The 15,673-nt window shown below is 38.5% G+C and overlaps 1 protein-coding gene across 1 annotated transcript in view; it reads right to left on the bottom strand.

The window, feature by feature from the left end:
- Positions 1 to 14,003, bottom strand: part of OCA2 (OCA2 melanosomal transmembrane protein) — a 151,472-nt gene extending 137,469 nt beyond the window's left edge. The window contains exon 1 of the mRNA XM_062515019.1: positions 13,717 to 14,003. Within this exon, the coding sequence (XP_062371003.1) occupies positions 13,717 to 13,985 (269 nt within the window). The 5' untranslated portion in view covers positions 13,986 to 14,003. The remainder of the gene's footprint in view (positions 1 to 13,716) is intronic.
- Positions 14,004 to 15,673: the final 1,670 nt, after the last annotated feature.

Here is a 15,673-nt window from a genome sequence, read left to right as displayed (position 1 = left end):
TGGAAGACAGTGAAGTTTCTTGCAATTTGTAGAGCTGTGTCTGAACTTTGGCTTTGTAAAATTAAAACCTCCAAGTACTGCTTTTGCTTGTTTGTTCAGTAGTGTTTTCAGTCAGAAGATGTGCTGAGTGCAGAGCAGTTGGATATGGTTATTTCAGCCTTGAGTGGCCACAGCGCTCGTTCAAACTCTTCTTTAAGCCACATATTTTTAGTCTCAACTTAAGAAAGTGAATGATTTAGAGAGATTCAATTACCTAGTACCTCAGGTCAAATGTTGGGCAGATTACAAGTCAGGTGCTACATTGCACTGTCACCTCATCTGTGAAGAGGTGATTGCATACTCTGTAGCTATCAAAGTGCTTCATTTTTTAAACAGGAGAATATCATTCACACCAAAGAAAGTCTAAGTGGAGAAACTGGTATTTTGAAGCAAGTGCTCTTCTAATCTCATTGTGGCTTTCAATGTAAAAGCCTACCTGGAGCTTTTACAAAATGGAACCCATAGGGATAGCAAGAACACTATCAGGACTTTAAATGCGTGCTCACTAAGCATTGCTGAGACTCCTGGCTAATCCCAGCATCCCACTATACTCAAAGTCTGCATCCAAATTGGGCCATTTTTATAACATTTCTGATGGTGGACCTTGAATGTGTTTGTCCAGAAATTTTACTCATGAAAAGACCATTTAGCTGTTTCTACTCTTAAACACAACAGTGTCAGTTTTTCCACAGGAAAAAAAGGCTTCAAATTATATATAATATATGCTGTTCTGATTTTGCCTCACCCTGTGCACACCATTAACCTTTCTGTGCTTCCTTTTGTTCTTTTCCTCCTAGAATGTGTAAATTCTAAGACTAGTAACCAGACATTTTCTATAAAAACTTCAATTTTCTTCTAATTGTTAGAGGTTGACACCAACATTACTTTATGTTACAGAGGTATATGTATATTCACTGACAATCCACACCTCAGCAGCTCTTCACCACTGCTGTGAATAACCAGTCTTCAAAAAGTGTTGAAGGGCAAAGCAGTCACAGAAATGGCAACAAGATATGGAGTATAAAGGTCAGGTCCAAGGTGGCTTATGTGACAGAACCTGAGCTGAAGAATCCAGAATGCTAATTAAAAACACCACCCTCCCTCTGATATCACCTTCACTTTCTTCTTACACTTTGTTATACCCACTTGGTGGTATAGGTCCTGTCACTTTTAAATGGAACTGTGGACCTGAACAGATGGCCAAGAATGACTAAGACAGTAAAAATGGAAAAGGTCTTCATATAAAGTAAAAACAATTAGTACACTACAACAACAATTTGTAGAGAATAAAAACACACGGACAAGAATAAGCAGCAGGAAAGAGCCAGGCTTGACAAAACAAAAATAATTAGAGAAAAAGCAGAAAAGCTTCAACTCCCCCATGATGTGATTACTCTAATTAGAGAATGAGAGTAATATAAACAATAAAGCTAATTAGGGCATAAAGGAATCTTGAAGGCTGAAAGCTCTAGAAAGAAAAGTTGTAAAAACATTATTTAGAAAAGAGCATGGTTTATAAAAATTAAAGTCATCCTTCCATAGGGAGCCTAGTGCAAACCCCTCTGTGCCCCTCATACTTCTGCAGAGATGCGGGAGGTGCAATTTGGTCATCCACTTAATCCAAAGATAAAAGATCACCTGCAACCAAAACCTAGGAAGGCCCAAAGACCCCCTGCTGATAAAGGAAGTCTGCAGTGCTGGAAAACCATCTTAGCATCATTCTTGGTGCTCCTCAGCCCTGCAAGTACCAGGTAATTGGGACAATGTGTAAATAGGAAACAAATCAAAATGTAACACATTTCAAAACCTGGTGTCAGGTTGCACTTTGAGTGTTTCTTCCTGAACAAATAGCTAGAAACTTTGGTTATACCCACATGCTAGAATGGAGTTCAATCCACCCCTACTGAGCAATTCAGCAACATTACCAAGAGGCTAATCACCAGGTCAGCTCATTAACCAGTTGTGGGTAGGCCTGTTCACAGGACGAAAAGGCCACTCTAAATTTGTACTGTGTGCAGGCAAGGATCTGGTAAGCTGGACACCACTTGTGTTCACCGTTCTTCTCTCACCACTCAGACTTAAAAATCATTAGCATTTTCTACATCAAATATGAGAATCATAGAATAGTTTGAGTTGGTCAAACTGGCCCTCTGGAGAGGTACAGCAAGAGAAGGATATGAAAGCAAGAGATGTGGGAGACTCCAGTTGCTCCCACTGGTGGGCTGATGACTCCTCAGACATTAGTCAGAGCTGGTGGCTGACAATGACTGCAGTTTTCACCTACAGAACACGGCTGCTTCCCATTACCTGCAGGTGATACCTTCCTGCCATCAAGCACCAGACCTGCACTCTGAGCACATTTTCTGGCATTTCCTAATGGTGTTTACACCTGAAATTAAAAAAAAAAAAACAAAAAGGAAGACTTTGTGGTGGGCCCTAGTGTTCAGCCATAAGCAACATTTCAATCCCAAATGCAAAGGACACCAAAAGAAACATCCTGCAAGAGCCTGAGAAAGTCAAAGACCACACTCACCCTGTTTAGGCTGCAAACACTTAAAATAAGCACTACATCTGACTGGAAACTATTATTTAGCCTTGTATTGAAAAGATTAATAAAAGGGATACATTTTAAATATGAACTAGTATAATGCTTCGTCTTCCATATGTTATGCCATGCTATATAGAGCACACAACTATCAGTTGGGGAGCTCTTTCTATGAAAACAGAAAGCAGTATTCCTCACTTCCACGGGAAAGATTTGGTCAGAATTGAAGAGGTGAATATGGAAGCATATCTATTATGCAAGAACATTAACAGTTTTTACCATAACTTATTAAAAATTCACTATATAAAAAATTTAAAGTGGAATCTCTTCAGGGGAAGAAAGAGTTAGGATGCTTCCCTGAATAAGTAATCTAATTCTAAACTAATAACTAAAACAATTAAAAGCATGAGGTTGTCTCTTAAATAAAAGCTCAAGAATACTACTGAGCCAAGAGTTTATAACAAATAGAGCTATGCAAAGTTTCCTAGAAGAGAAAAAGTCCAGTGTAAAAGTATGACAGATAATTAATCATGAAGGAGATTGCTTACAAGAACAACAGCATGAATTTAATTTCTCATTACTACATTCTTTTACAATAAAGTCTGATTCCAGAAGCGTTGTCTTCCCTAAGTAGAAAACATTTATAAAAATCATATGTACTGAATTAATTACTCTTATCATAATTGTAAACAAACATAATGGAGAAATAAATTGAACAACAGAGGCTAAAAAATTATAAAAAAAAATAAGGAAAGCCTCAGACCAGCTTTTTACTACACTTAAAACAGATTCTTCCACCAGACTTGGTATTTGTGTTTCTGATAAAGTCCACTTTTTGGGGATACAAACTGCTGACCAACATCAGAGCATTCAGCTCTTAAACCTTTTCCTTTACTGTGCACTATCAGCTGTATGCATACATCTGATAAATTTATCATATACCTGTGCTCAAATAGAGACACAACCCTCCGTGATGATTTCTACTCAGCAGTAGCACACCATGGGGAAATTGTTGTAACTACCCATCACAAATCAAGTATGGCAAGCTGATACACTCAGAGTCAAGGGAAGGATCAAAGACGCAGGAACTCACATCTCTAAACAGTTTCCAGGTATTTCGTGATGACTGCATTGATTAGAAAAGATGGACTCTATCAACATGTTTTATTCATCACAAGAAGTATGGCTACAGTCTCACCTCTGACGTATTATGCCTGTTTATATGTTAATTTATTTTGGTCAATAACCAAATGCTGTAACCACAATGAGAAAAAAATATGGTCCTACTTGCAACTTTATGGTTAATGAAGCTTAAATGTGATACAGACCATATCACCATGAAGACCTCATTCCTGAAGAGATACAGATGCTGCACAGGTGGGATCCTGATGATTAATGTTGCATCCAAGTAAATAAATTAGATTACATATAAGGAAGCCAGGGTCAATACTTAATGTAGACAATCTCAAAGTATTACATGTATAACCTGAATCTTCTCAGGTTCATATAGAGTTTAGGAAGTATGAAGAGCCAGAATTCTCTGTTCTCCAACCTATCTCCTTGAGCCTAAGACATTTTGGAGCGGCATATCAAAAAAATTAAATGATCAGTTGTCCTCCAAATTGCAAATAGATTGGTATATTTGTTCACTGCTTTTGATGTAGAGTTCTTGTGTGTTCTGCCTCACAAACATCAAATTTACAGCTGAAGGAAAGCATGACAGGTCTAATGACAACAGTGTCAACTTTTGTCAACAGAAAAGTAGATCCAAAACTGTGATTAGTACAATGTCCATACATACAAATCCTTATGACAATCTATGATTCTCTTCTGCTAAGGACAGTCTGTCTTCTGTCAAAATATGCAAATTGTAATATTTCTGGCTATATAATCCTCTTCAATATTTCCATTCAACTAGGAACAGGTTTGTAAGGAGTGCTTGTTGTCATTTTATTTATGATCAAAAACAATAGCTTTCTAAACATTGATGTTCAAAATTTTCACTCTGAAACATGACTACTTCTTACAGTTCTTATGTTTGGGCACATATGCCAAGCAGATGTGACCTGAAAATAATGTCTAAAATACATTTGTTTCATTGCACCATTTTGTAGAGCATTTTTTTTTCTCATTAGCTTTCACTGAAAAGCACTGGGAGGCCAAACATACATAGCACAGATCAGACTGGAAAAGAAGACATACACCCCCAATGGATGCAAAAAAAAAGGATGCAAAAAAAACTCCTACATGTTTATATAATATTACAACATAACCCTTCTCTTTTAGCTTATATGATTAAAGACACATCAGAGAAAACAGAAGGGTATTCCTTGTTACCCTCATTCTGGGTTTATTCTTCCTTTTTGCAGATGGATTCACTAAATTCAGGTTCATCCTTTTCACTGTAAGAGATTTACATGCTGAACCAGCTGAGGTAGAGTTGCTCCTATCACTTCTAGGAAGATTAGATACAAAGGAGTATTTGAAACTGCTTTTGCTTTTTTTTTTTCTTGGCAGCAGAGAAAATAAATTGTTATAAGACCACAAGGGTGGGAGGAAAAGTCACTGAAAAATATTTACTTACCCTACTCAGGATTAGACTTCTTACAGTAAATTCCTCAAAAGCATAGTATTTCCTCCTCAAATATCAAGTGCAAAGCCCTGCCAAACATACGAGTTCAATGTAATTGCCAGAGTGTGGTCAACTGAGGGAGATGCTTTCATACTCCCCTACTGCTAGAGCTCCACTTCAGGCAAGGCAGTCCTTACAGAGACTCTGCTCAAGGATACCAGGGAGCAATGGCAGATGGACTGTGTTTACTGTCCTTACTGACTAGTACAGAAAAGACAGTAAAAAGTGTGAGTAAAGCCTTCAGCCTTTCACAGCTTCTTCTAAATGATGCTATTTCCCACACTACTGACTCTGTAGCTTCTGCATCACTTTTTAAAACTGAGTGGCTGCAACTGCCAATCTGTTTTATATTTCACCCTGTCCAAAATAAATAATATAAAAATATGAAAAGAAAAAAAAATTAAAATAAAAAAGCAAACACAAGTAAGTGCATTACTTCGGAACCTATCCAGTTCTGACTCCAGCCCTGGCTCCAGCTCACGGTGCTGTCCTTGACATAGCTCCGACCTGCTGTGGGCAGAGCTCTGTGTGGTCTCTGACCGCTGCTGGTCCATTAGCACAATTATTGCAGGTTGCCACTGCAGCCCCATTAGCCCCTATCAAGCAGAGAATTGCTTGCTTTGTCGCTGTCTGTAAGCATTTTGGTGACTCATTTATCAGCTTTTGCTGTATTTCAGAGAGTAAATCACTTGAGCTTCTTAGGTGCAGCAGGTTTTTAAAAAGCCGTATGATTTGCCAGACTACAGACTGTGACCTTTTTTTTATTTTTAACTTCACTGGCTAATTTCTCCCATCTACATTAATCTATTTTTCCATCAGCTACATTCAATTTAACATGAACTTCAGTTCTTTACTGTATGGCCATTGCTATCTGGGAAATTTTTGCTGCAGCTGAGGAATGATTTCCAGTGCTTTTAACACAAAAGGACGAAACACTCTGATGCTAATTAATTCTAAAGAGAGAGACATTTACAGTTTGGGGAAGACTTAAAGATCCCCATCACCAGCAGAACTATGCTCTAAAACATTTGTTCCTGACAGTAAACTATGAATGGAAAAAAAAAAAAAAAAGAAGGAAATATTTCTTTCTGTAGCCCCTTGCATGTTGAGATTTTTTTATTTTATGAGGAATCATAGTCTTCCATGTCTTTATCTTGTTAATATGCCTTGCTTTTGTTTGAAAGACCAAGCTGTAAGTAATTATGAGTGCAAGATATTCAGGGTTAGCAAGGAATGCTGCTATCTTGGCTGTCTGGCTTCAGGGTTTGGGACTGGTAAATTCATATTCTTGTTACCTGCAGCTTTGGATGCAGTTGAGATTTTTTTCATATCTGGGGACTGATTGCATTAGAGTCTAGCTTATAATCACAGCATTAACTTGCTTTCACCTAATTCAATCCATAGTTCAGTACACCCTGCCCACATTCTATTCCATGCTGTCTTTCATCTTCACCCAGTGTCACTTTGTGGCTCCATGGAAGAGTTTCCATTCATCTTTTCCACTACTACTGCCTCTGCATTTTATTGATATCTGTCCATATAAATGCTTCTCCTTCCACTTCTGTCTCAAAGTCCCCTCTCCTCCTCTGGGAGCAGCTCCCCAGCAGCCTGGGCAGAGGATGAGACAATTTTTTTTGGTCAAATGTTCAGCATGAGTTAAGTTAACCAAGCTCTTAGCTCATCACCCTGGCTCTTAGACTAAAGACTGCAAACCCTTCCTCTCCTCTCCCTTCAGACCCTTATATTTTCAACAGAATAATAGTCATTGAAAAGAAGAATGAAGAGTATATAAACAAAACAATGCTGATTAACAAGAAATATTCATATAAAATAGACTACCTGAGTAATAGTTGCTGTTTTAATTGATGTTTCATTACATATTTTTAAAATTACATTGAAAGAAAAAATAATATTGTCTTGTAATCTGGCAGATGGACTGTGTCTGGCAGATGTATGTGGACCCATACACTTACCAAGAACTGGGAGATGTGTGTTTAATACTACTCAGAACAAAGCAGAAATTGCGTATCCATTTCCTACCAAAAAAATACATAAACTAACTCCTACTAGCATTACTTCTTTTTTTAATAGATCATGAAATCCAAATGCTTTTTTCCTCTCCCTCTGCTCTGGAAAGTTCATGGGCTCCTGCTCCACCTCAGGCTCTTTTAGGTCCACATCTTAAATTTCAATGGCCTAAACTTACTGTCAAACACTAGATTTCTCTCCATTATTCCCTTTCTCAAATATTTTGGCTTCACTTTCAGGTCAGGTCTTGTTCTACTCTTCAGCTGCAGAGCCTTGGCCCATGAAAAACTTACCATGCTGTTATGCAGACCATTTACCACCCAAAAACAGTGCTGCAGTGGCTGCCTATATGCATGTCCACCTGATGCAGTAATATATGTCAGGACCATGACATATATTCTATGCCTTCTTTTCCTTCTTCCTAGTCACTTTCTATGAAAACTCAGTTGTTCCTTTTCACATAAAACTTATGCACACCTGCATAGCAGAAAAACTGTGACAAAACAGAAATCTTATTAATTAGTATAACTTGTCCATCTGCTAATGAGAAGTTATGATTTCTGTAAATAATTCAGTACATTGGAGCTGCCGCCCGCACACATACACATCAGCCAGGAGCAAAGCATACAGACCAATTTTCCAATGAAAATCTTCATGGAGAGATGTTGAGTGTCTGAGTTATTTGCTTCATCATAGATGGCCAGCTACTCCTCATGCCAGCCCCAGCTATTTAAGCACCAGGCATACCCTCCTGCTCAACTGTGACTGGTCCTTAGCAACACATTTCTTTTCAAAGTCTGACTGCCTTGTTGGCTTTATCCTACAATTAAAAATATCTGACATTAAAAGCTTTTCCTTGTTTAAATGGAGTTTTGTGTGAGGAAAGTGCTGTCCAGTCCCATCTTTTATATGACTGCATCTTTCCACAACTGGCCTTAGAGATCTCATAAAAATAAACCCCACAATACCATATTATTAGCTATTAGGAAAAGAGCAGCTGCTTGCAAAATTCAACAGCTATGTGGAATGTCACAGGCACTCAAATGAAACATTTTGCTTTTGGAGGTTAGAACACTGCAACTTCTTCACTGAGTGCTAAGCTCAGTGTTTAGCCTGACAGTTGGGAAAGTGTGAGGCAGTTAATTAATACCCCCTAATTCTTTCAACAGAGCACTCAGAAACAAAATTAATAATGGTGGGTTCATTTTTACAGAATGTTCTGTCAGAGCAAAAAGCATTTGAGTGGCTACATGGGAACACTGTGATTTTAGTCTGTCAATGGCAGAATAGAGATTGTAGTATATGACCAATCGAAGATAATGTGAATAATTATAAGAAATTAGCACTGAGATGATGAATAACACAAAGCAACAAAAGAATTAAACAACTTTGAACACAGAGAAACTTACAATGAGTGAAACTTCTTTCTGTATGTTTCATTAACAGCAGAAACTATGTCAAAATCAGTCTTTTGCTGGACACACTTCTTTTGCTTAAATGAAGTCAAACACTCAAAGTTACTTCATACAACTACGTTTCAGTCTTCCTTCTGTCACCATGGAAAGATACCTTTCTCCCAGGAAATGCAGAACAGAAAATTAGAATAGGGCAGCAGAACCCCACCATAACTTATTTGCCTACTGAACATAATATGGTCTTTCTGTTACACTTCCTACCATTCAACCTGAAGTTTTGCTAGAGCTGCTTATTGCTGCATTTGAGCTTTTCAGGCTTTGAATGGTATTTTATGATATTGTAGAGGCAACAGCAGGGAGTTTTAATCTAAGCTAAGAGAGTCTCAACAGTTCCATGCCTCTACACAGCTCATGATAAGCTTTGTTGCAGCCACATGTCTTCATGTAAGCAACAAATGTTTGAGAGGGTCTATTTAAAACCAAATGAACCAAGCTAAATCAATTAGCAAAGTCGGACTTTAAAGCTTCTTCCATATGATTTGTTTACTGCAGTGTCATAACATTTGAAGATTCTCATGGGAAATCAAAATACAGAAATATTCACTGTGGATAAGAAATTATAAGAAAGCCAGAAGTGCCATCGTTCAGATAGCAAGGAAGATAACCATCACTTGAGAATGATCAAGGTGGCAGTTTGCTGTGAAGTCATCTATTTGTGCTGCACTCCTCTCTAATGTTTGTGTGATTGACATCAAAAATCAGAGTGGTTTCTACACAAACAGGCAATTATGATGTGAAAATGATGCTTTCTCTGTTTGACTGTTAAACAGATGATCTGATTTTGTTCTAATGATCCTAAGGGTAAGATCAAAATTGGCCGTAGGATGTACAAAAAAAAAAAAAAGTGGGTTTATTGTTTTTGAGGGTTTTTCCCCTTAGTCTTTTCCCGTCTTTTAAATTGTCAAATAAATTAAAGAAGCTTTTAAATTGTCACATAAATTTTACTTATTTAGCAAACATGTCTTCTTGACATCTAATTCTAAATCTCATAAATGTCTTTTAAAAGTAGCAATACATCAACATAATTAAAAATCAAAATTGAGATTTATAATCCCTTATGGCTAAAAACATAATTCCACTCTCATATTGACTTTTCACTATACAATACCTTCTCCTCTTCCAGTTTCTCCAGCTAACAAGAAATAAAATTGCAATCTTCCTGCTGTTTTGCTGCAAACCAAGGATTCAATAGACACTTTTAACTTACTGACCTTCTCACTGCAAACCAATCTGCCTACTTATCCTGAGACCAGAGATTCAGGAAGAGGTGGATTTGGTTGATTGTTTTTACTTTTTATTACACAAGTAAAACTGAGGGACAGAAGAAATGCTGAAAGAAATGGTTTTGCTTGCTGAAACATGTTTTCAAGCAGACTAAAAAGAAATTGAGATATTTTTTGTTGTTGTTGTTCTATAGATATATTTTCTTAAGGATGCACAAAGAATAAAGAAAAAGTCTTCTAAGGACTATAATATTAAATGACCATAAAACTCCAGGGCCAAGTTCATCCAAGTATAACTTCAGTGGAGTAATGCAATATATGGAGTTAAGAATTACTATTCACCTCATTTCTATAGATTACCTTTGATGCTCATGAACTCCTAAGACAAAAACAGTTGACTTCACCCTCTTCCCATGGATCACAAAGGAGTATTTCAGATTTGGTTCATATAAAACCATGCTGTTACATTCTTCCCATGCAAATAGCATTAATAATGATGAGACCAAAGGGCCTTTTGGGGGGCCACATTCTCTACATACAGAGACATGATGGAAGGGAGTAGCCTGTGTCTTTAGACACAAAGCTGTGTGGAATCTTCCAGCAAGGTAAGGAGCTCATGAAGGTGGTTTGGCCCAAGGTCCATTGACTGTAAAGGTCACTTTCATGTAACTGTAATGAAAAGGACCCTGGTCAAGCCATTGTTTAAAATCTGAGGAATTTGAGAGAAATGAAAAATCAAAATGCAGACTTCATTGCCATGTTTTGGTATTTTAAAAGCTGCGTTTCTGATAGTCCAAAATACACCACAGTTCAGTGTAAACATACACCTAAGCCAGGTGCATTCCAACTGAACAAGATGTTACTGGAGCTATTTATGGTCCACTTCAGAGAGGCATGCATACATTGCCTGCAGCAATAGCGTAGCAAACTATGTTGTTCACAAGAAGACAGATGGGGAAGGAAATAAGGGGACCCCTTATTTCTAGGGGAAGGACACTCTGGGAATACAGGATCATTGGAGTGACCATGATGGATGGTCCAGATCTCCTCACACAGAACCAAGGGAACCTAAGGCAATGAAGTAAAACCTGGAGTTAGAAGGTACCACTCCTCAACACGGAAAGTAAATGAGAAGGCATTCTGACAGGCAGGCAGCCCAAGAAGTACACTGACCACAAAAATACCTGCAGGACTGTGCTGCAGTCAAAAGGAAATGCTCAGTCCAAAATATGGTGGACATCTCTGTCTCAGAGTAAACAGCCCTGCTTAAACCAAGAACACTATCTTAAAGGTAATTTTAGAGACTGAGCTAAATCCCCTGTTCTGTTAAATAGATTCTTTGGAAAGTCTTGTCTCCGTATACATTTGAAAAATTTAGAGAAACTGGGAATCTTATCCTGAAAGATAATTCAGCAATCTAAGTTAAGTAGATGCATTAAAACAAACCATACAGGTGTGCCAATTCAGTGGATCACTTCATGGAAAAAAAATTGGTCTCCTCTTTTTTAAACCATCAGTAGTTTTCTTTGCAAGCAAAAGAACAATTTACATTGAAAGCTAATTCTCATTCTAGTGAAAATAATCAAACAACTTTTAACTCTGCAAAAGTTTATCCATGTTTTCACCGCATTCTGTTGTGTAGTCCCAATGATTTAAGGGTAATTGCTCATATAGAGTGGTCATAGAGGTTACATCAGTATTTTAACTGCACCTGATGTACGTTTGTTAAAATACATGCCAAAAAGAGACTGATAAGTTTAATCTTCATGCCAAAAAAAATCAATATCGGAAGAGCAAGATGCAAAGATCAACAAGAAGAAATTTTGAAAAATCCTTTCCTGAGCCCTAATATACTGCTATAGAAGATTAGATATACATTTCTCTGAAAGGGAGCATGGATATGGGTATTTAATTGTACCTCTATTCCTAAATCTCTCACAGTGACTCCAGTTTACTCAACACTAACAGTGTTAGCAAAAGACTTGGAGTTACTCCCTGTACTCACAGGAGGGCAGGCTCCCCCATGACCCAGTATTTTTCATCTCTGGCCCCTGAGACCAGAGATTACTGCCAGGCTGGTTCAGAGATTCACAGAAACTGTGTATGTCTGGTACACAAATTCATATCATCCACTGAAAAATAACAGGAAGAAGTTTAGCCAGAACAGTGAAAGCTGGTACATAAGAATACAAATGTGGATTTTGTTCAAGTGCCAGGATAGTAAACTGGAGAGTAAATAGCACTGGCAAACACAGCTATAGCAAGATATAGATGTGAATTCACAAAAGATAAACCTTCTCTTCAGATGCACTCAGTCTTTCCCTTCTCTTCCCTTGCCTTCCCCCCATCCTCACATATATGTTGTATTTGCCATGTTCTTTCAGAATAATACATTAACTTGCCCTTCACATACCGAACTGAAGAACTTTTACAAGATTTGTTTCTGTCAGTAAAATTCTTAGTCAAAATAAAAAATCCTCAAATTCTCAAAAAAATTCTGAAGAATTTATAGGGCTTTTTTGGTCAAGATGATAATTTGATTAGTTTTTAATGTTTGGAAGGCATAGCTAAATGACTTCCAACTCTCACTCTGTCAGAAACATTTTCAGATGAACCTTAAAACATTGACTGGGTTTGCTGCATGTTTCTATGCCATACATATAATGTGTGTAAGTAAGGGGCACAACAAAACTCATCCAGCTAGCCTGGCACTCCTTTGCTCAGGTCAGGGAACTTACCAAAATGTCCCAAACTTCCTTTCTTTCCAAGATAAGCACATTTCCTTCTAACTGAGATGCAAGGGCATGGGACAGATGTCAGACCTGCTCAGCAAATCAGAGATGTCACCAGTACAGACAGAACTGTGGGGAGCCCCCAGGACTGCACCTCCCACGTGACATGATTTTCCTGATTTGTAGCCATGCAACAAAGGTCTCCAGCATCGGGTCCTGGATATTTTGCTGGCACTCTACTTCACAATTGCAGTGTAAGCCATGCTCACTTCAGACACCGCCAGGCAGCACTTCAAGCCTGTACTCTGCAGGAGTTTGGATTAGGTACAGCACTTCTCTCTCACTTTAGGTTCTGTCAAGCCACCTCTAAAGATGCTCAAAACTACATGAAAAAGTTGACAGTCCACCCTGGCTGCCTTGCACTCACTGTGGCTGCTGCTAGTTCAAAGCTTTCAAAATCCACCTGAAATATTTTGGGGTCTATAAATTATTTCTAAGTGCTTACAAATAGAATTGCTGATGTTGTATCTGTCGCAACAGGAAAGATTAATACCCCTGCACCTTTCCTGATGTGGGAGAGGATGCATGAGGAGCACACAGTCCTTGTCCACTTGAAATGTGGTGTGTCAGCTGTCAGAGTCATGCTATATTGTGCCATTTTAGTATTTGCAGCCTCAGCTGTAGTGATTCTCTCTGCATCTTTATGATGCATTTTTCTGAAAGAGGTATAAGGTGGGATGTGCAAACTTCTTTATCTCTGTGTGTTTTCTGACACCAAGTAGAGAAGAAAAGCCAATTGTCTGATCTTGAAAACCCAGCAAAATGGGGCCATGGTGGCTATTAACACTGAGATTAGTTTAGAAATCTGGTGATCCATGACCCCTCCATGGCAATTACAACTGCTCTGATGTTCCATTAAAGTTTTGCTTCTTTGTGTCAGTGGGAGAAATATTCACTTAATGAACATACGTATCTGTCCTGCAAGGAAATAAAAATTAATTTTGACTTGGAGAAAAAACATTCTGTTTGTTCTTATTCTTACCTTCCCTGCATAGGTACAGGAGTGAAATCCTTCCCCAGAGCAATGCAGCCATCCTCCTCTATTGCTGATTTTTCACACAGGGTCTGTGGCTCTCCAAGACTCGCTACCATGCCATGATACTCTTTCAATAACTGCAGCTCATTGCAACTTCTGGTCACTGGTTTGGCTGCCACTTTTGCAGATAAACTGGTTTGATGTGATGATGTCTGATTCAGCTCCATCTCTTGTTGTCTAGAAACTGTACTGTAATCTTTGTTATCCAAGTACATCTGTCCCTGGGGGCGTCCTCCTAAAAAAAGTGGAAACAAATATGCAAGGATTAAATTGAACTGACTCAATGTTTACTGCAGTACAAGCATGTTGAAAATGCCAATAAGATTTCTTTGAGTGCATCTTTGGGTATTTCCCTTGTTCATTTATTTACACTGGGAACAATTCCAATGTTTTAAATATCTTTGCAACTTCAAAATTAGCCACTATAAGCACTGAATTAGATAAATAGATGGGTCTTCTACTTTTTCAATGTCTACCATGATTTCCTCCCACAAATCTCACAGTGACTTGCACTGACTTTTCCCATAAAACAAGCCAAAATCATCTCTCCATAAGTGGTACAAGAGTCTGCAGTACAGAACATCTTCCCAGCTTACAAGAGCACTGCTTCACCACCACCACCACACAGCTTTTCTCCAGCAGCTGTGGTGGCAGCAGCCTCATGGAAGACATCGCTCTCCACCAGCCCTTGTGCTCCCTCAGAAAGCCTGGTCCTGCTTCAAATCCACCATGGATGATGGACCCTCATTAAGCAGAGCAGGTACTTGAGTTTTATGAAGACAGTATGCCATTCCAGCAGTTGCCAGAGGCATTTATGAAATGCGAATGAAACCTTGATGAAAATGAGGTTTTATGATATAGTTACTAATGGTGATTATAACAAAAAAAAACAGTACATAACAGTCAAAAAGCTTTCATATTCTCATCATTAAAATTCAACCCAAAAAGCTATAAAACCACTTCAAAATCCCACAAAGTGCACAACTCAGACATGATGACTGAATTAAAGATCAACCTATCTTAAACACATGCTGTGGAGTTTAATCATGGGAATATTTCAGCATAAAGTGCCAAAGCCACTGCAGAGGACAGCAAGAGCTCACAAAACATGCCCGTCAGCCTCCAACATCCTTCTGGTGGGGGAGCACAGCCTTGTCAGAACACATACCTGCTCCTCCCTGTGGAGATCTCAGCACAGGACACTTAGGTACTCCTGCAGGGCTGTGGGGCAAAAATAGCACAATAATAGGTTCTGCTTCAATCCCAGTGGGAGAAATCACTTGAAACAGAAATGACAAACAGCTAATGATGATTTCGTGCAGATTTGAGCTCTGATGGCCTAGCAGATTAGAAAGGAATGGAAGTTACTTAAAAAAAAAAAAATACTGCACATACAAGCTACCACAAACTGTGGTGGCTTGACTACAGGTAGGCCTGCTAACCAGATTTAAATCAGAAATTCTCCAGGTGGCATACCTTTTCCCAGTCCTGTATCTCTATTTTTTTTTCTACTGGCAATGCCCTTGGTTCTCATCTCCTAATATTTTTCACCTGTCCTGATAAGCAGATTGACAAACTTGATTCTGCCCATCATTGCACAGTATCTGGAGTACTGCATCCAGTTCTGGTCCCCACAATTCAAAAACGATGCCCAGACTAGGCAAGTCCAAAGGAGGGCCACAAAGATGATCAAAGAGATGGAGAATCTGGCCTATGAGAAAAGACTATAAGGTTTAAATATTTTCCCCCTCAGAAAGAGAAGGCTCAAGGGGCACCTCATTGTAGTTTCAGTAGTTGAGAGGTAAATACAAAGAAGACACACTGTCTCTTCACAAGCAGCCGCACAAAGAAGAAAAGAGTCAATGGATTTGAGTTGCATAAGGATAGGTTTCATCTCAATGCA

This window comes from Cinclus cinclus, chromosome 2, assembly GCF_963662255.1.
Source record: "Cinclus cinclus chromosome 2, bCinCin1.1, whole genome shotgun sequence".
In the NCBI taxonomy this organism is placed as follows: domain Eukaryota; kingdom Metazoa; phylum Chordata; class Aves; order Passeriformes; family Cinclidae; genus Cinclus; species Cinclus cinclus.
The sequence above is the reverse complement of the archived record's forward strand: the minus strand, read 5'-3'. Positions and strand labels throughout refer to the sequence as shown.